This window comes from Sinocyclocheilus anshuiensis, unplaced genomic scaffold (genome assembly GCF_001515605.1).
Source record: "Sinocyclocheilus anshuiensis isolate Anshui unplaced genomic scaffold, SAMN03320099.WGS_v1.1 scaffold50, whole genome shotgun sequence".
Lineage (NCBI taxonomy): Eukaryota > Metazoa > Chordata > Actinopteri > Cypriniformes > Cyprinidae > Sinocyclocheilus > Sinocyclocheilus anshuiensis.
This window is the reverse complement of record NW_015542382.1, coordinates 3391297-3418428: the sequence shown is the minus strand read 5'-3', so window position 1 is coordinate 3418428 and position 27132 is coordinate 3391297. Positions and strand designations below refer to the sequence as shown.

The 27132-nt window shown below is 35.7% G+C and overlaps 1 protein-coding gene across 1 annotated transcript in view; it reads left to right on the top strand.

Annotated features, from left to right (window-relative positions):
- Nucleotides 1-27132, top strand: part of LOC107692700 (unconventional myosin-XV-like) — a 33974-nt gene that overhangs the window by 2117 nt on the left and 4725 nt on the right. Inside the window, exons 6-57 of the mRNA XM_016491862.1 lie at nucleotides 684-787; nucleotides 1101-1164; nucleotides 1269-1382; nucleotides 2325-2486; nucleotides 2603-2716; nucleotides 4520-4578; nucleotides 4665-4788; nucleotides 4986-5081; nucleotides 5600-5731; nucleotides 5813-5938; nucleotides 6107-6184; nucleotides 6539-6693; nucleotides 6841-6886; nucleotides 7029-7153; nucleotides 7298-7415; nucleotides 8178-8353; nucleotides 8875-8959; nucleotides 9348-9429; nucleotides 9919-10048; nucleotides 10114-10210; nucleotides 10294-10529; nucleotides 11219-11397; nucleotides 13112-13184; nucleotides 13392-13586; nucleotides 13673-13782; nucleotides 14548-14636; nucleotides 15156-15267; nucleotides 16657-16728; nucleotides 16822-16886; nucleotides 17568-17915; nucleotides 18847-18931; nucleotides 19052-19217; nucleotides 19306-19399; nucleotides 19718-19823; nucleotides 20522-20637; nucleotides 20747-20806; nucleotides 21408-21483; nucleotides 21596-21711; nucleotides 21786-21904; nucleotides 21985-22126; nucleotides 22236-22347; nucleotides 23190-23264; nucleotides 23653-23858; nucleotides 24089-24207; nucleotides 24344-24416; nucleotides 24839-24911; nucleotides 25019-25092; nucleotides 25224-25306; nucleotides 25392-25522; nucleotides 25724-25818; nucleotides 26346-26423; nucleotides 26518-26614. Coding sequence (XP_016347348.1) covers nucleotides 684-787; nucleotides 1101-1164; nucleotides 1269-1382; nucleotides 2325-2486; nucleotides 2603-2716; nucleotides 4520-4578; nucleotides 4665-4788; nucleotides 4986-5081; nucleotides 5600-5731; nucleotides 5813-5938; nucleotides 6107-6184; nucleotides 6539-6693; nucleotides 6841-6886; nucleotides 7029-7153; nucleotides 7298-7415; nucleotides 8178-8353; nucleotides 8875-8959; nucleotides 9348-9429; nucleotides 9919-10048; nucleotides 10114-10210; nucleotides 10294-10529; nucleotides 11219-11397; nucleotides 13112-13184; nucleotides 13392-13586; nucleotides 13673-13782; nucleotides 14548-14636; nucleotides 15156-15267; nucleotides 16657-16728; nucleotides 16822-16886; nucleotides 17568-17915; nucleotides 18847-18931; nucleotides 19052-19217; nucleotides 19306-19399; nucleotides 19718-19823; nucleotides 20522-20637; nucleotides 20747-20806; nucleotides 21408-21483; nucleotides 21596-21711; nucleotides 21786-21904; nucleotides 21985-22126; nucleotides 22236-22347; nucleotides 23190-23264; nucleotides 23653-23858; nucleotides 24089-24207; nucleotides 24344-24416; nucleotides 24839-24911; nucleotides 25019-25092; nucleotides 25224-25306; nucleotides 25392-25522; nucleotides 25724-25818; nucleotides 26346-26423; nucleotides 26518-26614 — 5962 coding nt within the window. The remainder of the gene's footprint in view (nucleotides 1-683; nucleotides 788-1100; nucleotides 1165-1268; nucleotides 1383-2324; nucleotides 2487-2602; nucleotides 2717-4519; nucleotides 4579-4664; nucleotides 4789-4985; nucleotides 5082-5599; nucleotides 5732-5812; nucleotides 5939-6106; nucleotides 6185-6538; nucleotides 6694-6840; nucleotides 6887-7028; nucleotides 7154-7297; nucleotides 7416-8177; nucleotides 8354-8874; nucleotides 8960-9347; nucleotides 9430-9918; nucleotides 10049-10113; nucleotides 10211-10293; nucleotides 10530-11218; nucleotides 11398-13111; nucleotides 13185-13391; nucleotides 13587-13672; nucleotides 13783-14547; nucleotides 14637-15155; nucleotides 15268-16656; nucleotides 16729-16821; nucleotides 16887-17567; nucleotides 17916-18846; nucleotides 18932-19051; nucleotides 19218-19305; nucleotides 19400-19717; nucleotides 19824-20521; nucleotides 20638-20746; nucleotides 20807-21407; nucleotides 21484-21595; nucleotides 21712-21785; nucleotides 21905-21984; nucleotides 22127-22235; nucleotides 22348-23189; nucleotides 23265-23652; nucleotides 23859-24088; nucleotides 24208-24343; nucleotides 24417-24838; nucleotides 24912-25018; nucleotides 25093-25223; nucleotides 25307-25391; nucleotides 25523-25723; nucleotides 25819-26345; nucleotides 26424-26517; nucleotides 26615-27132) is intronic.

Sequence of the window (27132 nt, the reverse complement as noted above, 5' to 3'; positions counted from 1 at the left end):
TGACATGTAGTTGCAAAGTTACTTAGAAGAATGTCTAAAGTAGACTCAAAATATAATGTAACCATTAAAACTAAAATAGTTTAAAATGAAGCTGAAAAATATTGTCTTGGCAACTAATTGAATACATGTTAAAGAAATTAAACTGAACTAAAAATTACTAAAACTGAAATAAAAAATAAAGCTAAATAGAAAAAGCACATAACAAAATCATTTAAACTAAAATTAAACAAAAACTAAAAATATAAAAATAAATACTTATTTAAATATTGATAACCTACTTAATTATTAATTAACTATTAATAACTACTATAATAGTAGATGAATAATACACAAATAACATTGTTAGGGATAGGGTTAGAATTATGTGTCATTGGTAGACAAGTTGTTTCAGGTTCAACAAATGATGTTGATTTAGATTTATATTGTAAACATGTCATAAACCACAAGTGACAAATACTTGCTAATTATAGAATTAGAGTATATTTCTGGAACAAAATTTTGTTTGAATCTGTGTTTATGCAATGTTTGTTAATGAATGTATAATCTGTATTTTTGTTTTTCTATTTAATGCTTTCCTCTGTACAGATTGAGGTAAACATTTTGTTGATAACCTAAAACTCTAACCTAGTAAATGTTACTGAATACTTTTGGAGGTAAGTAAGTTTCAATTTCTTAATATCCAGATTCTCGAGGCAACTCCTCTGTTAGAGTCATTTGGAAATGCTAAGACGGTCCGAAATGATAACTCCAGTCGCTTTGGAAAATTTGTGGAGATCTTTTTGGAGGAGTGAGTATTTATTTCTGTTGTATATTGCTTCTGTTCGTATATTTATAGCTATTTAAAGTAGAATGTTTGAATGTTACATTACGTTACAAGTCCATTGTAATGTGCCTTTCTAACTCTTTAATGTCTCTCAAGCCTGAAACCGTTTCTTGAGAGACGACAAGGGAACTAGATCTGACCTTATGTGAAAGTAGGGCAGTAAGGTCGTTATTTAACCTCTGACAGTTAAAGAGAGGAAGCAGATGGAAAGATAATTGAGAAGTCCAAGGAAAGTTCCTACACTTGACCAATCTGTGTGTATTGTCATTGGTATCAGAGGGGTGATCAGTGGTGCCATAACCTCGCAGTATCTACTGGAGAAGTCCAGGATCGTTTTTCAGGTCTGTTGTTTCTTGCCCATTTAACTGGGAAAAGGCTAAAGGAGCCATGTATTAATTACTGACATTTGGGACCTAATCTGTACTGTGTCTGTATGTGTCTGCAGGCCAAAGACGAGAGAAACTACCACATCTTTTATGAGATGCTGGCTGGACTTCCTACGCACACGAAACGTGCCTTCTACCTACAGGAGGCTGAAACCTACTACTACCTGAACCAGGTAAATACAGGCATTTACCAAGACACACCATAGACATCAATACAAAGCAATTGTTTTCGGCATTTTCCCCGCAAAATGGTTCAAGTGCAACTTTTACAGTTATTTAAAAAGAAGACAACAGAAAAGGATGATTAGAATTTAAAGACATTCCCCTGGCATATGTTATTGTGCTGTATGTGTGACTGTGAAGGATTGAGAGACGACAGCAGAGCAGACATTACCGAATCACCGACTTTGCAAAAACCAAACAAAAACACGTCTTGAGAGTCCAAAAGCATTCACTGCGCGATGAAGCCTATTAGAATGCAGTTAGAATGCCCTTATAATTCAAGCAATGAAAGAAAAAATAGCCATGTATGAGTGTTTAAAGGGGTCATATGATGCTACTAAAAAGAACATTATTTTGTGTATTTGGTGTAATGAAATGTGTTTATGCGGTTTAATGTGATTGGCCGAATTCCTCAAGCGTGTGACGGAAATGTTACGTCCCTTACCATATTGTGATGCCTGCGGCAATGTGACGACCCCGGGCTGGACTCCGCTTCGTCCACGGTGAAAGCCGATCCGGTGATCGACAGCGTGAAGTTTTAAGTATTTCCTCAGTGACCAGCACAGCAATGTACTTTTCTGAATATCAGCACATGTGCGCGAGCACAAATGTGCCATTAATTTTATACAACAGTGCAGAGCAACGCGGTGTTTCGTTCCTTGAATTAATCAGTTTTTGATTGAATCGAGTGAGCCAGTGATTCAACGATCCATTCAGATGGTCTCACTTGTTTCGTTTCTAATTGAATCAGTCATTTTGAACGAATCGTTTGATTTGAATTATTCAATTAATCATTTTTTTAAATAGGGATTTGCTGCCACCTACTGGTGGTTTTATTGTCATCATTATTTATAATTATGCATAATTATGTTCATGGTATCATGTCATGTTAGGGTGGTAACTGTGAGATCACTGGGAAGGATGATGGGGAGGACTTTAGGAGGCTACAGAGTGCCATGGACATTCTCCACTTCAGTCCTGAAGACCAGAGCAGCATATTCAGAGTGCTGTCATCCATACTGCACTTGGGCAATGTCTTTTTCCAAAGAGTGGAGGTATTGTACACTTAAACATCTGAAAGGTCCTTCAGTAGTTGTATGCAAATATAGCACACTTACATGAGCAATGTAATCAGTCTTGTGGACCTTGTGCTTTGGATTCTCTGTCTCAGACAGAAGTGCAGGAGACAGCGGGTGTGGTGAGCACTCAAGAGATTCGTGCAGTAGCCGATCTGCTGCAGATTTCCCCAGAGGGTCTGCAAAAAGCCATCACCTTCAAAGTGACGGTACATACATCCATAATGTGCTCTGAACAACAGCATGTGGTATTTTGGGCCACTTTTATTTTGAAATATAACAGGTTTGATGTGGAAACCATCTAAGACTCACATTGTCCACCTTGCATATGCACTGAACTCTAGCCAATCTTCTGATCGAGGAAAGAGAAAAAGGGTGAGAGAAAAGGAGACATTGTAATGACATGTAAGCAGGTTGCTGTTAATGAGTTCCAGTAACCTATTTTAATTATTCTGAGTTCAGCTCTGTGGAAACCACAGTAATCTAATCAGGAGTTGCTCAGGGCTTGAGTAATCTTAACACCTAATAGCTCGCTCACTGCCAGGATACCTTAACATTACATCACACAAAGATCAATGAAGGTTAGCGAGGACAGACAAGATAAAGTCAGGCCAGTTGTATTACTATAGTGTTATTCACATATTTTGTATTTATAGAAAATTGAACATTTCAGTGTCCCTAATCCCCCCCAATCTCCTTTTAGTATTTATGTACCATGGTAGTATTTGTTGTGCTATCTTTAATTTATGCGAATTAAAATATAAAATATATTTTTAAAAATCAGTATCAGTAATAAGTTCAGATTTTTTTTTACTTTGTTTAATTAAAAAGCATGTCTATTATAATGATGAATAATAATGAGTAATAGTAATGAACAAATGCTGATTTACAATAATAGGAATTCCAAAAACACAACAAAGTAATATATCAGAATTATCACAATTTACATAGTCCTAAAATATATAAAAGTGTTAAATTATAATAATAATAAAAATCTTTACAAATTATTTTTTATTTTGGGGTGAAATATGGATTATTTCGATTTTTTTTTTTTTTTTACTGTCACTTTTGGATCATTTAAAATTACATAATACAAAGATCAATGTAGGTTACCAAGCACAGACAAGATAAAGTCAGGTCAGTTTTATTTCTAAAACATTATTCACAATACATTTTGTATTTCTAGAAAATACTCTTAATAGAACATTTCCCTTCTAATGCAAAAAAAATCTCATTCTCAATAGTGTAATGCAAAAAAAAGTACACAATGGTAGCATTTGTTGTACTACTTTTAATTTATGCTGATTGAAGTAAATGACAGTAATACAGTAATAGTAATGAATGCTAATTTACAATTATAGGAATTAGTACATCAGGACACATGAGAATATTCAAAATGAAATGAATGAAATGTGACATGGATTTTTTTGGTTAAATACACCCAAACACATTTTGTTATTTCTATCACATTTAAAGCATTTTTTTCATGTTTGCTTTACATGCGAGGTGTTACATGAATACAGTGCGATTGCCAGTGTGTTTGTGTCATGTTTTAACAAGTAAAGCTCTGTTATCCAGAGCTCACAGGTTTGTGTTTACACCAGCACTTACTTGGATCAGCTGTCACATAACACTGTATCAATTGCACACACTGACTGTGACTTGTGTGAGTGACATAGAGTATGTGTGAGGGTGACACTGTATCCAGGCCTGTTCCCTGACTTCCGGGCAAGATGGGTCATAAAATTGAGGTATTTCTAGACATATAATCAAAAGATCTATTTTAAAATGCTTTGCAAAGTAAAGCAAAGTGCCCAGTGAAGTAGCATACAATACCACAAAAATGTGATGTCAATGGATCACACGCTGGTTAGATACTCACACATTTTAGTCATTTTGGGGTTGTCTTTACACATAATTTGGCTTTTTTGCTTTCTCTTATGTTCATAAGATTAAATATTTATTTAAACATATACACTACCTAAACGGCATGTTATTTGGTTTCGTCACAGGAGGCAATGAGAGAGAAGATATACACTCCCCTCTCAGTAGAAAGTGCTGTGGATGCCAGGTACACAATATGAAACACATTTTCTAGTTATTTGCAACATTGTTTTCATTGCATTTCAAGTATGTTTTTCTCCACTGCAATTACAGAGATGCAGTTGCCAAGATCCTTTATTCCTTGCTCTTTCAATGGCTGACAGAACGTATCAATGGGCGGGTCTACCCCAGGAACGAGGCGCTGTCCATATCTTTACTGGATATATATGGGTTTGAGGTATACAGTAGCACTCCCGAACACACATACAAACACATTTTGACACATTTATTACCTTAAAGGTTAAGTGTGCAAGTTTTTATTTTTTGGAATTTAGACTCTTCTAAACATACAAAATAATATTTACCATTGAGATGAGCAGAAGTACCATTATTAACTGCATATATCTCCATGTCATCTTGATACGTGTTGTCCAGAGCTTGATGTTCAACAGCTTTGAGCAGCTCTGTATCAACTATGCAAATGAGAGCCTGCAGTTCTTCTTCAGCAAAATCATTTTCAAACAGGAACAGGTGAGAATTAATATGCACAATACTGTTCAAAGGTTTGGGGTCGTAAGGTTTTATTGTCTCTTGTGCTCATCGAGGCTGTATTTATTTGTAAAATAAATCAGTAAAAATACAGTAAAAACAGTAATATTGTAAAGTATTATTAGAATTTACAACAGCTGTTTCTATCTTAATATATTTTAAAATTAAACTTTATTCCTGTGATGCAAAGCTGAATATTCAGCATTATTACTCCAGTCTTCAGTGTCACATGATCCTTCAGAAATCATTCTAATATGCTGATTTGGTACTCGAGAACCTTTCTTGTTATTATCAATAATGAAAACAGTTGTGCTGCTTAATTTATTTATTTTATAATCTTTTATAAAAAAAATTTGCTGTCAGTTTTGATCAATTTAATGCATCAGTTCTGAATAACAGAATTCATTTCCTTTTTTTTAATCTTACTGACCCCGAACACACTATGATTTCTCTGATTTCAAACATTAAATTGCACACTTTCTTTCTGCACGTCTCTATAGGAGGAGTACATTCGAGAGCAAATCAACTGGAAAGAACTGTCCTTCACTGACAACCAGGCATGCATAGACCTTATCGCTGCAAAGCCCCATGGGATACTCCGCATCCTTGATGACCAGAGCTGCTTTCCACAGGTTACACACTTAAATTTTTATGTTGAATGGGGATAAATGAAAAAAAGTCTATTAACTACATGTTTTAACATTTGCTGACAGGCCACTGACAACACTTTCCTTCAGAAGTGCCACTATCATCATGGAAACAACCCCCTTTACTCCAAGCCAAAAATGCCACTGCCAGAGTTCACTGTCTATCACTATGCTGGTCGTGTAACTTACCAGGTAATAGACATACTAATTGCACATGCAGTATTTTAATTACACAATTAATGCCAAAAGTCAGAGGCCAATGAATTAAGTAACTTTTAATTAATTTACAATTTGTAACTGAGGTTTTAATGATAACAGCTTGTGACAACATAATCTCACAAAGGGTTTTACTGATTTTAGGTCCATAAATTCCTGGATAAGAACTATGATCAGGTTCGGCAGGAAGTATTGGATCTGTTTATGCAGAGCCAGAACCGAGTGAGTCAATGTATCCCCATGCATGAATCTGTACATGTTTGTTTGTGTGTGTGTGTGTGTGTGTGTGTGTGTGTGTATATATATATATATATATATATATATCTCTCGCTCCCATAAAACATTTGTAATAAACTGATCCCTGATCAGATCATCAAAACAGATGTGGCACAACTCTGCAGTAATGTGTGTGCAAGAGCATAGGCTATTTTGCTTTTCTACAGAAATGTAAAAAAAAACGAGACGCTGAGAAAAAGAAGCCACAATTTTTTCATGTGCATAGGTGTATTTTATGTAAACCTGAGGTATGCATGTGAGTGTATTTTTCTAAAATGCATATGTGGGTGTGTTTTCTAGATGGTGTCCAATCTCTTCATAAAACATGCTGAGATGCTGAATCAGCAGAAAGGAGCAATGAACAGGAACAGCACAGTGACTCGGAGATATCAGCCCTCTACTGTGGCCGCCAAGTTCCAGCAATCACTGCAGGAGCTTCTAGACAAGATGGAGAGGTCTTAAACACTCAAGCACACATAGAGATATACAGTATTACAAACTCATATCAGCGCATACACGTGCATTCATGTATTTGTTGTTTCTTCTGATTATGTTTTTTTTATTTAGTCAGTTAAATATCCTGTTCTTCTCACTTTTTTCAGGTGCAACCCATTTTTTGTCCGCTGCATAAAGCCAAATAATAACAAGGTATGAAAAGACATTAGGCAAGCATCACTATTACTGGTGCACAGTGTTTTAAGTATTTGAGCGCAGTTTTTGCTATATGTACTGAGTTTCTGTTACCACCCTAATGCATAAGTTAATTAAATGTATTTGCATGTCCGTTCAGGAACCTGGTATATTTGACCCTGAGTTGGTTGCTACTCAGCTCAGATATTCAGGAATCTTGGACACAATCCGCATCAGGAAGGAGGGCTATCCAATCAGAGTGCCGTTCCATAAATTCTTAAACAGGTATCCTACTCAACAGCTGGTGCTTGTTACTTATGGATGCAGTGCGGTACTGTGTGTAATCTAGTCTAGTGCTATAAATAGACGTGTGCCAGTGTATAGAATACAGCATGTTAGAATCAGTTATCTCTGCCAATGTGTTTCCAGGTACAAAGCCCTGCTAGGAATGAAGAAGCCACCACCTCCAGATGGAGATAACTGTGTCATTATGTTAATGAAGCTCTGCCCAATCAACAAAGGAGATTATCAAGTGGGTGTGTCAAAGGTAAGCAGAATGACAATAAAACACAATAAACAATAAAGCACTTCTAAGGGGCCGTTCACACAAAATGAGTCTTTGCATCTAAAAACGCAAGACTCAGGAATGTTTTTTTAAAAAGTGCAACGCAGAATGCCTCCTCCGCCATGTTGCCGTCAAATAAACAGTTGGCATGCCAACTTGCTACTGTAAACAAAAGCTTGCAATGCTTGCCCCGCCTCCGGGGTCTTCTGATTGGCCCACTGTTTTGGAACTGACATTGACGATCTGCGCTGTGTGTAAAAGTTGAAATTCTTTTAACTTGACACGGCGTCTCAAAAACGCGGGTTGTACACGTCCGTCTAACGCGTGTTTACATAGAAAAACAATGGAAAAGTAGCATTAGAATGGAAAAATGTGTTCTGTGTGAACAGACCCTAAGGACGCCAAAAGTCTACCTTTAAAAAAATAAATAAAACATAATTTTAAATTGTGGAATGCAGGGTTATTTAAAACTGCAATCATAAAAACATAATAATTTGAAATAAAAATAAGCATTAAGTTAAATAAAATAAAATATTAAAAAATATTATTTTATTTCAGCTAGTCAAAGCTACATTACTCATTTTTGTTTGGAAATATTGTGTAAATATTGAAAAGTTGAAGCTAAAAAGTTGAAATATTAAAAATTAAAAACTACTTTAAAAAAAATTTACATTTCAAAACTAAAACTATATTAACAAAAACAATAAATGTGTTTGTTTTTTTGTTTTGTTTTTTTACTCTCAGCTCTTTCTAAAGGAGAATGTGTATCAGTTATTGGAGAGTAAACGTGATCGTATGATGCATGTTGCTGCATTGATCCTTCAGCGTTACGTACGGATGTATTTTGTCTGGAAGAATTTCCTCAAGTTCCGTTCGGACATGTCAAAATTTCAGGCTCACTGCAAGGGCTTCCTGGCCAGGTAAACTACCTACTGCTTGTAACTCTTCAATGCCATATCTTTTGCAAATACAAATGTTTGTGGTTAACTTTGCAATATGATTTACAGCTAGAGAATCCAAATACTGACTATGAATCCAGGTGATATTGTGCAGTTCAGGAATTTGAACCATACGGGAAAATCTAGTTCGCACTTTGATTGTAGCTGCTTTCACAAGGTTTCTAGTTGGCCTAAGCGTAGTTTAGGTGCTTGATCAACTGGTAAGGATGAAGTCAATCTGGCAGACCTGATCATCTTGGACAACCTTGTTAGTAATGGTAGACCACCTTGGTTAAATTTATGAGAGCCTGGTTGAGCTGGTTAACTTGGTTAACCATGTTCCAAAGCTTGATTTGACCACCTTATAATCTGTTTTTTCCTGCAAGGAGAAATATTTTTTTTGTAGAAAAAAGCTAAATGTTACAATAGGATCAACAAAACTGAAAGATAAATGTCACTGAAATGACTGAAACTCTGGCTCTTACTGTGTTTGTGCCTTATAGGCGGTGGTTTCTGCGAATGCGTATAAACCTGATCAAGTACCGTGCAATGGTCCGACTTATTGTCAATCGCAAAAGATACATCAGGGTACGTTACCAAAAAAAAAAGTTACTTCACTAACTGTGTACTGCAGTTAAAAATAAGTCATTCATTAATGTGAGCTCACATTTTTAATGCTGGTTCTTTGTTTTGTTACAGGTCAACCTCCTCTTAGCGAGAAGAGCAGAGGAGGAGAGGAGAAGGATTGAACAGGTAAAAGAACAGTCTGTGCTCATTATTAGATAAGGACCAGTTATGTTTATTTTATCACCCTAGTGTCTCTTTGCAGTATTAACAAGTTCATATTTTAAAATATTAAACGTTTAAGCTAACAGAACTCAGTGTTCTTCAAATTTCAAACTTTGAATCCCCAGCCACTTAAACATTTTTCACTTTTCCTAACGAGTTTTTGTAATGTGTTTCCTCTCTTCTGTAGGAGCGAATAAGCAGGGAAGTGGTAAATGTGACTCAGCTGGTTATTCCTGCAGAGTTGGGAGGATTGTTACATGCCACAGCAGGTTATTGACAATTTCCCAGTGTGTGAAAAGCTCTTTTCCTTATTACTGATGGTATTTGCTAAGGCAAGCAAAAATTATTATTGCTCAAGCTTTGTTCAAAACCTTCAAACTTTGACACATACCATCATTTTTGCCCAGCACATTTAACAAAAAAAAAACACTAATAAAAAATACCAAAAATAACCAACATTTGAATTCAGTTGAAGTGAACAGTCTAATTCAAACTAATAATAATAAAAAACTATTACAGTATATCATTGATACTAAAATAGCACTATCTCTCAATGCAGTACCAACCATTTTACATTCCTCCTATTATAATCAATAAAGCTATCAAGTTTATGATGTTGCAGTTTTGCAACATGTCACATTCCTCATTGTTTATGGGGGAATCACGTTTGAAAATCACATTTGATACACTGACATCTTGCAAAACGAGTGAATAATAAATAATATCAAACCTATGTTTTGCCATTTTTTTCTTGTTAGCTGGTAGGGAGCGTCATTCAGACTGCTTGGCTCTGGTTCAGGCTCCAAGAATACAAACAGACCCCCAGCTCACTCTTCCACTGGACATCAACAACCATTTGATGAACACACACACACACACACACACACGCATAATACTCACAATTCACTCACATTAAGGACATAATGCTGTAAATTTAGTCTTATTTGTGAGTAGGAATTGCAGTTTGGGATGCTAACAGCACCGCTGGAGAACTCACTGACCCGACTTGAAGATGATCTTAAACAGGATGCTCTTGATGTGTTTATACTGGTAACATTACATTAACCCTAAACCCTCATTTTCAGCACTTCTCTGCAGTTTTGTTGTTGAATTTTCATATCTGTATTTGATAGATTTTGCGTTTCATGGGAGATCCAAACCTGAATGGAGCTCAAGAAAACCTGTTTGGAAATTACATCATTCAGAGAGGCCTTGCCACTCCACCAATCAGAGATGAGATCCTAGCGCAGATAGCCAATCAGGTGTGGCGGAATGAAAACACCAGAAATGCAGAGAGAGGATGGTTGTTGATGGCCGCCTGTTTGAGCTCCTTTGCCCCGTCTGAGAAGATGGAGAAATATCTGCTAAAGTGAGAGAATATGCATGCAAACACATACACTACTGTTCAAAAGTTTGGGGTAACATTTTTTACGAGTTTTCTAAGGAGGTCTGTTATTCTTACCATGACTGCAATGAAAACAATGATATTGTGAAATATTATTACAATTTAAAATAACAGTTTTCTACTTTAATATGTTTTAAAATGTCATATATTTCTGTGATGGCAATGCTGAATTTCTCCAGGTTTCAGTGTCACACAATCCTTCATAAATCATTCTAATATGCTGATTTGATGCTCAAAAAACAAATCAGCATATTTTATTATGAAATTAATATTAATATTAATATCAATAAATAATAAATATGAATAATACATATTTTTAATACTATTTTAAAAACCATTTTGATGCTTAATAATTTTTTGGGCAATGATACATTTTTTGGGATTCTTAGATAAACAGAAAGTTCAAAAGAACAGCATTTTTTTGAAATAGTAAAGACATTGCTACACTGTCACTTTTGACCAATTTAATGTATCCTTGCTAAATAAAAAGTATTTATTTCTTTTTTTTTTTAATGTTACTGACCTCAAATCAATCCATTTCACACTATTTCAATTATGAATGAAATGAGTACAAACAATGCAATAGTCCTGTTCTAATGCGAGATTTAGTGACAAAGCAGTTAATGAACGGTCTCTCCCTCTGTCTCTATCAGATTGGTGTCAGACTATGCTCTGAATGGCTTCAAGGCATTGTGCCAACACAAACTCCTCCAAGCCATGCAGAAATCCTACCTAGTCCCTGAAGCATCTCGAACATACCCTCTATCCCTGCTAGAGTGGACTGCCACCCGCAAAAAAGCACACATGGTGCTCCAGGTGCACTGTTTTGATGGTAAGATCCTGATAATTTGCTCTTACATATAAAAGAAGAGAATAAATGTGCGCCATGGCCATTGAACAAAACAGCATGGTTAAAGAAATTGTTAACCCAAATATTTAAATTTGCTTCCAAAAAAATTTTATTAAATACATAAATACATTTCAACAAATGTTCATTTTTAGGTGAACTATTCTTATAACAAACTGAGAAAATGCATTTTAAATTACTGATTATTTTTGATTGTCATGTCATCTTTTCCTTTTCAGAATGAAATAGCTCAAAAATTCTTCCCTTAAATTAAAAAATAAATTTAAAATAACTTCATAAAACAGCATAAAAACAGCAGTCAGTAAACATGATTCTTGACTCTTGACAGCTTTGATTCTTGACTCTTGTCAGCTGGGTTTTAAAACGTATCAGTTTTAAAACATTGTGCAACATAGAGCTCCAGTGCTTCTTAATGAGACCTTTTCCTCTCTTCTGTCTGTGTCAAATAATGCATGTTATTATCAGGTCAGTATGCAAATCAGGGCTGGTGTCATCTGTCCATTCTTTCTTCTCATCTCTTTAATCTCTTCTTCTGTCACTCCCTATATCTTTCTTTCAGCCTCTCCTCTTTCATCTAATCTCACTCCCGCTCTCTGTCTCTCTGCTTTATTTCACTCCTCTTCTCATCCAGTTACACTGTCTCTCTGTCCTCGCTTGTTTGGGCTGGAGCAGATTAGTCGATATATGATAGTGTGTGTGTGGAATGTGGATGAGTGTGTGTGTGTGTGTGTGTGTGCTGGTACAGATAAGACGGTCAGTCTGTATTATCTTGACTACTGTTGCCACCCGTCAACTCTCTTACAATTACATAACCATTATTAGCTAAAAAATATTAATGACCTCTTATTTGAGGGTTTCCCCCAGTGTGTTGATCATGAAGTGTTAAATAAAAAATATTTCAGGAATTTCAGAGAAATATTTCAGGGATAGTTCACCAAAAAATGAACATTCTTTCATCATTTACTTACTCTCATGCAATTCTTTATATGACTTATATTATAATGCAAGTGCATCGACTGATGCTCCATAAAGCATATATATATACAGTATATAAATAGAAGTACATTCATAAGAAGCATATAGATTTGCTACTATATGCTTCTTATTTGCTTCTTATGAGTGTGCTTCTATTTACATTTTATAAACTGGTCAGTGCAAATTAAATATTTACTAAATATTTGCTTAAAAAATACATTTGTCATTGTCAGCTTTCCTTTTAGGAAGGCAACATGTACTCACAGTAGCTCTAGTGACATTAGCTTTTCTACTGGGATCTTATAGATTGCAGTTATGATTTTTGGCGTGCCAACATTTCGAAACTCACTCACTTGCATTATAGGGACTCACAGAGATGGATTCTTTTTCTAAAAATGTTTGGTTTTTGTTCATCCAAAGAAAGAAAGTAGTATAGGCTACATTTGGGATGGCAAGAGTGTATCCCAATTTGTTTTTTTATCTTTATATTATGGCAAATTTGGATACTCAAGTCTGTTTAAGTTGATAAATGGCATGCTGTTACTTTTCTAAGCAACCAGATTTGTGCTTTTTACCTGGAAGACCATAAAAAAGCTAAAAGCATAGATTTAGGAGGAAGCCGAGCTGTATCTAGAGACATCAATATCAGAGAGACTTGTGTTTATTTGATTCGAGCCAGTATTATTTGATTATTTCTTTGTAGGTGTGTCTTTCCTGTGTCCTGTCCATTCCTGGACAAATGGAGAGGGACTTGCTGGAGACGTTCTACAACACAGGTGATTTTTTTTTTTCTGCTGAATTTTCAGATTTACTTGAAAACACAGCATCTTAAGGCTGGAATACACCACAAAACTTTTGCATATATTTGCAGTCTGGATGAGTCAATCACAGGCAGTCTCAGATTTGAGTTGACAGATTTCACTGAAACTTGTGTAGTTTATAAACATAATAGACTTGTAATCATGGTATCGGTCATCCTGCAGGGGCGTGTCCTCTGAGAGCCGATGGGGTTGGTCGGTTCTGATGAAGGAGCCGGCGCAGTGGGTGGAGTTAGAGGGTCACGATTATGTTCTGGATCTGGTGTGTGACCTGGAGCTGCTGCCAGACTTCCCCAAACAGAAGACATACTTCATCATCTCTACTGAAGACCCCAGCAAGGCACGACCTAACGCGAGCATGTACGCCGTATATTTAGTCATTCTCAGGCATGTTTCCATTGTAGTGCTTTCTTGTCATAACATTTAATACATATGTTTATATGCAGAAGTCTCTTTGGCAGTGGATTTGATGAGGATGGACCGCTCTCATATGCCAACCGAACGAGCGCCATTGCAACCAACAGCCTACCAATTTCTGAAGGCCACTACAATCTGGGTAGCCTTTTCAGCCTTTTAAAAGAAGCACATCATACATCAGTCCCTAGGTGGAAGGACATAATGTCGTTGACCCTTCCCAATCTGATTGGCCGGCGATTGTTATTGCACCAATAGGCCCACTGGCCCGCCAGTTAATAACCGAGCATAACCTCAAGAAACACTAAACTACAGCCCTTGCTTTAATCAGTAGTAGCAGATCTACAGCCCTGCATGTAAAGTAGAATCAGATACACACAGAAAGGCTAGATTACATACAGCTGAACTAACCCCGATGGTGTTCTTGTAACCTTTCTGTGTGCGTGTCCTGAGGAGGCAACATTATACAGGTTTAAAGGGTTCTTGCAGAGGTGAATGCACAGGTCATTGATCATTATTAATCATGTTCTACTTGTTGTTCTACTTGTGTACCTGTCTTCACTTGGTTTGATGAGACTTTTGGATTAACTAACAAATGTCCTTTCTTTTTTTGGTTACCATTTTCTCTGACCCTTAGAATTTGTTGGTCGAATAGAATGTTTAAAAGAACGGTATTTATTTGAAATATAAATATTTTGTAATATTATGAATGTCTTTACTGTAACTTTTGATCAGTTTAAAATGTCTGCTGATACTTTTAAACAGTAGTTTAAATTTTTACTGGAATACAGTAGAAAGATACAGATTTTTTTTACATGTTTAAATATTAATTCCTGTTCACATTCTCACTTTGTCCTCCTTTTTTTTTTTACTTTCTCTCCCTTCTGTCTCGTTATCTCTTTGTCAGACTCAGAACCACCATATGATGGCACTCAGAGAGGGATGGACCGGTATTTGGACAGCCTGTTTGACCCAGTTCTGTCTGATGGAACTGGGGTACGGTGTCACCTGATTACCTCACACACACAAATGTGAATAAGAGAGAGTGAGAGTTTGAAGATTGCTTTACAGTCTTACTGTAATTCACAGAGTCTCATTTATGTGAATGTTGATTGTGTGTGTATTTGGCTGGGCTTCCTATGATCGTTTTACACACAGCACTAGGAAATAAGTAAGCAAATGAGGCTGTAATTTTTTAATGAGGCTTATCGCACACACAGAGAGAGACAGAGACCAAGAGTCATGCTGTAAACGGCACACACAAGTTATATCAATTAGATTTCTCTAATATCTGTTACAGAAATAGATTAAAAACAGTTTAATATGTATGAAAGCATGATCTGACTCACTCCTTTGTATGGTTGGAGCCACAATACCTTGCATTATATTATGTGTTATATTATGTGTTATTAAATGTGTCATTATATTAAACTTATATTATAATTTTTTTTTTTTTTTTTTGCTTTAGTACATTTATGCATGTGGTCAGTAACTGGATTATTCTTTTTCATGTAGGACCTTGATGCGTCAGTTTTGTCTGGTAGGATGAAGGGTGGAGGAGGTGTAGGTGGTGATGAAGCACAATCTCCTGCTAGGGTCAATGTCTCAGCTGCTCTTCAGCCTGGAGGTTCACACACTCATTTAATGCTCTCTGCTGAAAAGTCCAGCTTAAACAAGCAGGAATTGCTTTGCTGGTCCAGGCTGGTTTATGCTGGTTTTAGAGCTGGACTGCCAGCAAAACTTATCCAACTTTATCTGCATACATACTGTATATACTGTACTATATAGCAAATCTGAACTGCCTGATTTTTTGACGCAAAATGTAACTATATTATCACCCACATCTTTGCATTAATTTGGATATATAAGTATGCCCATCTCATCCCAAGTATGCAAATCTCAACTGCTTGATTGTTTGTATCACAAAATCTAATCTAATTCTAATCTGCTAAATGCTACTGTAAGGCATTAAGATATTAAGATATTATAAACATGAAAGGAATTTTTGCTGAAAATGTACTCACCCTCAGGCCATCCAAGATGTATGTTCTTCAGAACAGATTTGAAAAAATGTAGTATTGCATCACTTGCTTACCAATGGATCCTCTGCAGTGAATGGGTGCCGTCAAAATGAAAGTCCAAACAGCTGATAAAAACATCACAATAATCCACACGTCTCCAGTCTATCAATTAACATCTGAAGTGAAAAGCTGAGTGTTTGTAAGGAACAAATCCATTACTAAGGCATTTTAACTTTTAACCATCACTTTTGGCCAAAATAACAGTCCATAATAATGCTGAATGAAAAAGTCCATCCTCTAGTGTCATTTCACACCATAATCCACCAAAATATTTGTTTAAAACTGTTTTGGATGCTTGATCTGTGCTTATTTCTCTCCAGATTCAGGCAAGGCGACTTTTCACTACAGAAAGCAATATTATGGATAGAGGAGACTTGTTTTAGCTAGAAGCAACAGTTTGAACTTAAAACCATTTTAATGATGGAAACACGCATCTTTTCGTTCCCAAAATGTTAATTGATAGACGAAGTTATGTGGATTACTCACTGTGATGTTTTTAATCAGCTGTTTGCACTCTTATTCTGACGGCACCCATTCACTGCAATGTTGTAATGTAATTCAGAGATATAATGCCAGATTTCTCCAAATCTGTTGCAATGAAGAAACAAACTCATCTACATTTTGGATGGCCTGATGTTGAGAACATTTTCAGCAAATTTTCATTTTTGGGTGAATTATTCCTTGTTTTTCTGTAAAGCTATTTTGAGACAATGTGTATTGTGAAAAGTGCTATACAAATAATAAATTTGACTTGACTAATGAATTTGGTCAAGAAGCTAGTAAACTTAAGAAGCCTGGTGGGGACACCAGCACACCAGCATCCCAAGCTATGCTGATATTTTGAGCTGGACTTGAATTATGAATGCCCACAGACATATATTAATGGTGTGATGGCCGTGTATGTGTAATATTTTTCTGCTCTGTGTATTCTGTAGCAGTGAGAGTTCTGCCACCCATTCCAGGTGCTTCAGTAATGCCCAGTATGCCAGCGGTGCCCCCAGTGCCAGGTATTTCTAATTAAAACAACTTCAGCTTTACAGGGATTGAAATTAAGTGATGGACAAGTATTCATTATTATGTCTTTTAATTCTGCCTGTCAGACCCGCAACAAACTGTCCTGGCCCAACAGCAACAAACCATCATCAACCAGCAAGCCGTCATTATGGTAATAAAGTCTTTATTTAACAGCTTTATAACCAAACAGCTTTCTTTAATTCAGTTTAGTTTAGTTTAGTTCAGGGTTATTACTGTAAACTAAATATAAAACCATAAAACATTTTTAGTACTTCAAATAATCATTAATTGAAAGATTAAAATATTAAAAAAAAAAAAAAAACTGTATCATTATTTTAATTTCAACAAGTTGCCAAGACTTGAAGTACTAAACCAAAACTAAATTAAGACTACTAAAAAAAATAAAACAATATAGACATATTTAAGAAAATAAAAAAAACGCACCACATAGTTACTAAAAATTCTAATAAAGTTGAAGTGAAAACAGAAAATATAAAAATATCAAGAAAAACTATGATACTAAAATAGCATTGGTTTAGTTTTTTTATTTTATATTTGATTTTGTTTATTTTGTTTATTTTTATTTATTATTAATTTCACTTTTTGAATGTTTGCTTGCAGATTTGGTGACATTTTCATGTCAAATAAATTTTTTTGTGTAAAATTATATCCTTCGACAGTCAGACTGCAATTAATGCAATGGCTGACATAATAAAACATAACAAAATATTTGCAAAATAAAAAACACAATTTCACCAAAAGACAAAAGCTAAGACTACAACAAAAGCATTTTACGTCACCCTGTGTCTGTCGACTCTCTTGACATCCTCAGGCTCAGCAGATGACCATGCAGGCGATGGCTATGGTGACCAGTCCAGTGTCCAGTCCACCAATGTCTCCCCTCACTAGCCCCCCAACCAGCCCTCCACCCACTCCCTACAGCACTCTGCCGCCTAGCCCGTACCCCGCCGTCCCTCCCAGCCCCTATGCTAACCTCCCCCCCAGCCCTTACGCCCCACCTCCCCTTTCCATGTACACAAGCCACCCGGCGACCATCCACCCCACCATCCCCTCCACCTCGATCAACACTACCCCCAGCACCTTAGACGAGCAACAGAAGCCCCTGGAGAAGAAGAGCAGCCCCCCAACACCACAGCCACGGAGTACCACCACCACAAAGGTGCCCAAGTATTGATATAATCTAATAGTTTATACTGTAAATCTAGTTTATACTTGACCTTGTGTACTAGCAATGTTGTTGACTCTTTTGACAAATTGCTTATGATGTTCCTTATTGATTTATCACATGACATGTATCAATTGATTATTGATTGTAATGAAATGTTAATGAATGTAAATAACATTCCAAGGTCAGTATCTGTATGTAAGCATATATACTGTATGTAAGCATTAAATTGATCAAAAGTGACAGTAAAGACATTTATGTTGTTACATAAAAATGTCTATGTCAAATAAATGCTGTTCTTTTGAACTTTCAGTTGAAAGAATTTGGGGGAGGGGGGGTAAATAAATCAAGTTTTCCACAAAAATATTAAGCAGCAAAACTGTTTTCAACATTAATAATAATAAAAAGAAATTAGAATGAGTTCTAAAAGATCATGTGACACTGAAGACTGGAGTAATGATGCTGAAAATTCAGCTTTACCATCAAAGGGATAAATTACATTTTAAAGTATATTCAAATTGAAAGCAGCTATTTTAAATTGCTAAAATATTTCACAATATTCACAATAAACAGCATTGGTGAACATAAGATAACTTTTTCAAAAAAATCTTAAAACAGTAGTTTATAAGCTTACAATAGTGTAAAATCAGTTTGTGCAATTAAATGTTGTATGTCGTGTTGTATATTAGAAGGCTGATGAATTTGTTTGCTTTTATTCATTCTTATAAATATTACAATCATTTTCATATTAGTCTGCAACTAAAGTGCTTCTAATTGCATTTTTGATTGTCTTTAGTTAACTTGTTATGCACTTATATTTATTCAGTCTGTGCATCTGTTTAACTGCTGAGTATGTTTTGATATAAAAACAGCTTTTTTTTTTGCTTTGATGATGATTTATTACCTTTGGCTAAATTCATTTCAGGCTATTTCATCTAATGGGACATTAGGGAAGAAACAAGCCCCCGCTGCACCAATTCAACTTGACAGCAGGCCTGCCAAAAGACATGGTGTGTCATTGCATTCAATCATATATCTGTGTGTTCAAGACTAACATGTCCAACAATTGAAACATATGCATTTTATGTAACTTCTGCATATTCCAACCCTTTTTTTTCTTTCTCTCTCAGCTCCTGTTGCCATCACGGGTCCCATGCGTTATGCTCCGGCTCCTGGCACAGAGGTGGTGAAATATTCGGTCTCCAACTCTGAGCACATCGTTCCCAGCCACAACATTAAAGATATCATTAAGCAATATCAAACACCGCCCCCAGAAAATGTGCCGCAGACACAGAGGTGTGTTACCTGTGTATACTATTTGTGCCAATGTTTCATTTTATTTCCATTCTTATTATTAACTCCAGTGGCATGTGTTTGATGAAAGGCGAGACGGTAAACCTTTTGTGAAGAAGAATAACCCACATGATGAGGCAATGCAGATCCTAAAAACACAGAGGGACAATCCACCTCCTCCACAGGTATGTCTACCTCTATCACTTCTGTACTAACCAATTAAACCATTCTTGAGCAATTAAGCATTTGTCCTCGGACATAAAGTTATACTCCACAAGGGGGCGCTTGGTCCAAACTCTCCATAGAGCCGCATTTAAATCTCAGCATGTTTTTGTCTTGTTGAAAACAAACTATAAATGTATTCATTACAAGGACTTAATGTCAACATTAAATTAAAATAGGCCTTTATACACATTCCTGGTCGTATTGTGCACAAAATGTTTGTCTTCGCAAACTTTTCTTAATATTTTTTTCTTGCTGTGTGTGTATACTTGTTTGTGTAGAGAAAGGCTCCCACTCCAGCTGCTGTGTCCAGAGATCGAGGCCTCAAACCAACTAAAAGCAGCAAGAAGAAAGCACCAGAGCCACCACTGACTTTACCTCCACCGGGTAAACAACACACAGACACACATAACTTACAAAAACACCATGGTATTATATGATGTATTTTTTGAAGACTACCATGGTGTAGTACCTTACTATTGTAAATACTATTGTAACTATTTTAATGATACAGTGCCATGGTATATATATATTAGAGTATCATAGTATAACCATTTGATACCATTACTGTGACTCCGTAACATTACTTTTTGTAAGAGATAAACTACTGTTCAGAAGTTTGGGGTCAATAAGAAATAAATACTTTTATCCAGCAAGGATATTTCAAATAAATGTGTTTCTTTTGAACTTTCTATTAATCAAAGAATCCTACAAAATAAAAAATGTCACAGTTTCCACATAAATATCAAGCAGCACAACTGATTTTCAGCATTGATAATAAAATCATCATATTCAAATGGTTTCTGAAGGATCATGTGACACTGAAGACTGAAGTAATTATGCTGAAAATTCAGCTTTCCCATCACAGGATTAAACTACATTTTAAACTATATTCAAAATAGAGAACAGTTATTTTAAATTGTAAATTAGTTCACAGTTTTACAGTTTTTACTTCATTTTTGATCAAATTAATGCAGCCTTGGTGAGCATAAGAGATGCAGACTCCAAACTATTGGACAGTAGCCTACATATATAATGCATTTGTCCTCAACCATCTTTCTTTCTCCATCTCTTTCACACACCAGTGTCCAGAGATCTTCCAGTGGAATCTGAGAGCATCCAAACACAGCTGCACAGGAGCAGCACAGAGGAGCATTACACCTACACAAACGTTCCCTGGAAGATATACCTCAGGAAGGAGGTGTGTGTTCAGTGTATCATTTGTTTATGAGTGTGTACTTCATCATTTTGTGGATCATCATGAACACATCACAGGTTAAGAACTAATGCTGCTGTACAAATTGCTGTAGGTCTTCTATCCTAAAGACACTTGGAATCATCCTCTAGTGCTGGACCTCATATTCAAACAGGTGAGTGCTAAATAAACCCCAGTACTGAATAAAACTAAAATAGAATTTGTACATAAAAAATAATTTTATAATATACAATACTGTTCAAAATTGTGGTCTCGGTAAGATTTTTTTTTACTGTTTTTGAAAGAAGTCTCTTATGCTCAGGGTGCAATTATATTATAAAAAATACAGTAAAAACAGTAATGTTGTGAAATATTATTACAACTTATAATATTAATATTATTAACGTTTTTATATTTAAACATGTAATTTATTCCTGTGATACAAAGCTGAATTTTCAGCATCATTACTCCAGTCTTCAGTGTCACATGATCCTTCAGAAATCATTCTTAAAAGATGATTTGCTGCTCAAGAAACATTTCTTATTATCAATATTGAAACTGGTTGTGGTGTTCTTTTTTTCAGGATTCTTTGATTAATAGAATGTTCAAAAGAACAGCATTTTTGTTTTAAATAGAAATATTATGTCACTTTTGATTCATTTTTATGGATCCTTGCTAAATAAGTATTCATTTTATTAAGTATGAAAGTATCTTGCCTTCATTCTTCATTCCGTAAATGTATCATTTATTTCTTGTATTTAAATTGTGTTTTTCAGATTGTTAATGACACATTTACGGAAGCCTGTGTGCGCATTACTAAAGAGGAGAGGCAGAAGATGAAATCCTTGTTTGGTGAATGAAATTTCTGTTCAATGTGAAATAATTTTCCAAGAGAACTTGTTCAGTTTACTGTTTATGATGACTACACTGATCTGTTATTACGGTACATGTGTTTGATTCATAGCACAATATGGCATCGAGCCGAACACAGATGTTCAGGATGAAAGTGTGAAGAAAGCTGTGATTACAGCTGCCAGGGAGTCATGGGAGATTTATTTTTCTCGCCTTTTTCCTGCCTCTGTGAGTTCCGTTACCCGGCAGACTGTTCGTGTGAATGCAATAGGCCGATATGTCACCAGTGTGTGTGTTTGCAGGGCAGTGTGGGTACTGGAGTGCAGGTGTTGGCAGTGTCTCACTCTGGTATCAAACTTCTCAAGACAGTAAAAAGCAGCACTGCAGCTCCAGACTACTTCCGAGTGCTCCGTCCGTACAGGTGCGTCATCCCTCCAGCCAGTTAACCATCTGTCAGCAGTACATCTTCTAAAGCATCTAAACTCTCATGCTCTCCCACAGCTACACAGACATCCTGTTTGTGACCATCCCCTCTCAAAACATGCTGGAGTTTAATCTGATGAATGAGAAATTGATTCTGTTCTCGGCCAAAGCACCTCAGATCAAACATATGATTGATCTCTTCATCTCTCATCTTAAGAAGGTACGGAAATGGCTTTGAATTCTCTTGTCGTCATTTCTTAAGGAGCCTTCACACTGTCAAAGGCTCTGATGTTAAACATGCAATGCCATACATTTGACTTCTTCCGCAGGATTCTGAGTATGTTGTAGCAGAGAGAAACTTCATCACCGAGGACAGAGCTCTTCTCAGCTTCCATAAAGGAGATATCATTCGTCTGCAGGCCATGGATGGGTTAGAGGAGGGTGAGAAGAAGTGCATTCGCATGCACACATTAAAATCTATAGATCTTTCCCACAATCAGTGATGTCATGTATAAAAGTTTGCAGTGGGGGAAATATTGACACCTAAATACAAGACATTGTTGAATCCAACTAGTCCCAGAGTTTAAGTGCACTAAAATTAAAACGTTTGGGGTCAGTATGTTTTTTACAGTAATTAATATTTTAATTAGCAAGGATGCATTAAATTGATTAAAAGTAACAGTAAATACATTTACAGTGTTACAAATTATTTCTATTTCAAATAAATGCTGTTCCTTTAAACTTTCTATTCTTCGAATCCTGAAAAAAATGTATCACGGTTTCCACAAACATATTAAGCAGCTCAACTGGTTTCAACATTAATAATAATTCATAAAAAACAGCAAATCAGCATATTAGTATGATTTCTGATGGATCATGTGACACTGAAGACTGTAGTAATGACACTGAAAATTCAGCTTTGCCATTACAGGAATAAGTTATATTTCAAAAAATGTGAAAATAGAAAATAGTTATTTAAAATTGCAGCTCTTCGATCAAATCAATTCAGCCTTGGTGAGCCTTCTGTATACAGTGATTTTGTTTAATTGTAAGTCGGTAAACGAAATGACTCTGCAGGAAAATCTCTAGAATGGAGCTCATAATATTTGCATTCCATCAGATGAGTTGCAGTTAACCTTGGGAAGGCTTATCCTTGATACTCCAGGAAATCTGTGAGGGGGGCCGTACAGTGCATGATCACAGCCATACATAAACCGCTGTGTATGCATTTTAGAGGAAGAACTGCGACATTTTCATGGTGTGCATGTGTGTTTGTGTTTCAGGTCAGAGTTACGGCTGCGTGGTGAAGAAAAAGGTCATTTACCTCGAGGAGCTGAAGAGAGGCACACCAGATTTTGGTTTGGCATTTAACATACAACATTTTTTTTATTATTTTGTTTATAGGATGCTTTAAATTGTGGAAGTACACTTGAAATAAGAGATATTTCGTAATTTAATGAAATTAGATATTGATTAAATCCATGCATTTATTTTTTTATGTTAATAAAAAGCGAAATACAGAAATAATAAGCTGTTTTTCAATTTTCAATCAGAAAATGCAAGTAAATTTCACAAAATATTACAAAGAAACAATAAGAAACATTTAATTGTGTAATAAGTCTGAAATTTTTAATTAGAAAGACTGATTAGATAGTATTTTCTTTTCAAATGTACTCCAATAATCTTTCAAAAAAAACAAATGACAGTGTAAGCAGGACAAATCATCGGTTATAAATGTTTTTCCAGGCTGGAGGTACGGGGCAGTGCAGGGTCGGAGTGGAGCATTCCCTATGGATTGTGTGGTTCCTGTAGCTGCTCCTGATTTCCTGAGTCTCCCAGCAGAGAGGAGAGACGAGCCGAGAGACAGACAGGGCCGAGTGGCAGCATCAGGAGCTATTGCTCTCGCTGTGGCCTCCACTGCGGCTGCACATGAGCTGGACCCATCACTAGAGGTATTCCATATATTCACTATATCTCTGTGACAAGGTGTTTGATGGCTGATATAATGTCAATACATTATGTCATGTTATATAATGATTGCAAATGTGGTGACAATAAAAGTGCTGAAATTAAACCTTTATTAATTAAAGATTGTACATTTTCTGTTTCAAGACTGTTATTGGTCTGAAGGTATATTACTAATATTAGATACTTGTTAATGTGTCTGTTTTGTGATTGTTAGTCTGATGGATTCGGGGATTTCGGGGACCCTGAAGCTGAGGGGAATATTCTTTTGGACAGCCAGTACAACATGGTGGAGTTTGCCAGGAAACATTTCAGAACGTCAGATGGAAGCAAGAGGTAAAAGTTATGTTAACTACTATTATTATACAAAAAAATAATTTTTCATTCATTCATTTATTCATCCTTTTTTTTCCAAAATCTGACAGTCAAACACAGGACTAAATATAAATGTTGCAATTTTTTATGTGACTAGTGATTCGTTCAGAGATAAGTCCAAAAAAGGTAAAGGAAATAAAGACCCTGCAGAGATGGTGAAATTCAGCAAGGTACTGTGCCCATTATGCATACATAAACATATTAATACATGCAAATACATATGCACTTACACGTCTTTTCAAAGATTTGGGGTCTTTTTTTTCTCAAGAAATTAGTAATTATATTTAGCAGAAAAGTGACAAGACATTTACAGTGTTACAAAAGATTTCTACTTCGAATAAATGCTGTTCTTTTGAATTTTCTATTCATTAATAAAGCTTGAAAAAATGTATCAGGTTTTTCACAAAAATATTAAACAGCAAAAACTATTCTAAGTTATTTTAAATTGTGGTAGTATTTCAAAACATTTCTGTTTTTACTGTATTTTTAATTAAATAAATGCAGCCTTAGTGAGCATATGTATACATATACATATGCATAGAAAATACACATAAACACCCATATAAAACTTTTGATCTCTTGTTTTCTCCAGAACCCTATCCTAGAGTCCCTCATAGACTTCACTGACCCCAACATGAACCGGGTTGCTTCTGAAATTTTCCTAGGTGAGATAAGAGATATATCACAGCCACTCCATCTGCTTTATTATTGTTTATTATTTTTTTGTTATGCATCATATCTCAACATTTATTTGTTTTTGTTTTGGGTGTAGCCATAATGAAGTTCATGGGAGATCATCCTCTCAGGGGCCAATCGGAGCAGTTTGTGATTTGCACCTTCCTGAAGGTAAAGCACAACCTCTCATCCATGTGACCAGCTTGTACTGTTTTCATAATGCACATAGACCCCCAGTTGTGTTTATTTATTCGTTTTACTTTTGGCTATAATTTTACTAAAATACATCATTGTTTTTGTAGTTAACGGGTGAATATGGACTGATGAAGGATGAGGCGTACTGTCAAGTCCTCAAACAGATTACAGCCAATACCAGCTCTAAACCGTGAGATACACACTTCTTCTTTTTTTTTGCTTGTTTGATAGGACTCTGTGTTAAGCTGTGAGTGTTTGATTGTGTTGTGTTGCAGTGACAGCTGTCAGAAGGGCTGGCGGTTACTCTACATTCTGACAGCATTTTACCGCTGCTCTGAAGTGCTCAAACCGTTCTTACTCAAGTTCCTACGAGACGTCTGCAGAAGTCCAGAAGTGCTTTTTCATGGTAATTATACACCACATGTACACATTTAACATAACGAGTGTGCGCTTAGAATAAACAGACGATATCGTTCGCTGGTGTGGACGCTAATATCGTTATCTTTATAGTTATCGTTCTTGGTGTGAATGGGCCTTTAGTCTCCAAATTAAAGCACTATTTTTATGAGGCACAATGATCTAATATTATTTAATGTGTGATCTACAGGAATTGCTAAAGCTTGTGAGCAGAACCTGAGAAAGACCTTTCAGTTCGGTGGCAGGAGTGTTTACCCCAGTAGTATGGAGCTCAAAGCCATAATGGTCAATAAATACGCATAAACACAAGACCATACATACTTCCACACCCCTGTTACACATATTCACACAAACAACTTACTTTTCAAAAATTTGGGGTCCATGTGATTTGATGCAGTTTGAAGAAATTATCTCAACTTTCTATTGATCGAAGAACCCTAAAAAAATGTATCATGGTTTCCACAGAAACATTAAGGAGCAAAACTATTTTCAACATTGATAATAATAAGAAATATTTCTTGAGCTGTATATCAGCATATTAGAATGATTTCTAAAGGATTATGTGACTATAGTCTGGAGTAACGATGCTGAAAATTCCGCTTTGCATCACAAGAACACATTTGAACATTTATTCATATAGAAAAGTTCTTATAAATTGTAATAATATTTCATATTATTACTCTTTTCACTGTATCTGCCTTGGAAATTTCTTTCAAAAACATTTTAAAAAATCATACCAACCCCAGACTTTTCTTCAGTAGTGTATGGGATATAAATGACAGTCTAATTATGTTTCATGTATGTGTTTTCAGGCTGGTCGAAGCTCAAAGCGACAGCTGTTTCTATTTCCTGGAGGAATTGAGAGACATTTGAAGATCAAAACCTGCTCGGTATGTCTCTGTTCTTGTATGGCAGTTTCTATCTTTTATTGCATGAGATTATATTGGTAAATTGAGATAGAAGTTGAAGTTGCTTTGTGTGCAGGTTGCACTGGATGTCATAGAGGAGTTGTGTTATGAGATGGCGTTACAAAGGCTGGAGGCAATGGATGAGTACACGATCTTCATAGTGATCAACAGAGGTACTTTATATTAACTATAAAGATAGCAATAACGATAACTACACTACCAGTCAAAAGTTTTTGATCAGTACGATTTTTAATGGTTTTGAAAGAAGTCTCTTCTGCTCACCAAGCCTGCATTTATTTGATCCAAAGTACAGCAAAAACAGTAAAATTGTCAAATATTTGTACTATTTAAAATAACTGTTTTCTATTTGAATATATTTTAAAATGTAATTTATTCCTATGATTCAAAGCTGAATTTTTAGCATCATTACTCCAGTCACATGATCCTTCAGAAATCATTCTAATATTCTGATTTGCTCCTCAAAAAATTATATTATTATGTTGAAAACAGCTGAGTAGAATTTTCTCAGGTTTATTTGATGAATAGAAGAGAAGAAGAACAGCATTTATCTGAAATAGAAGACTTTTGTAACATTATAAATGTATTTATCATCACGTTTGATCAACTTAAAGCATCCTTGCTAAATAAAAGTATTAATTTCTATAATCCCCCCCCCCAAAAAAAAAAAAAT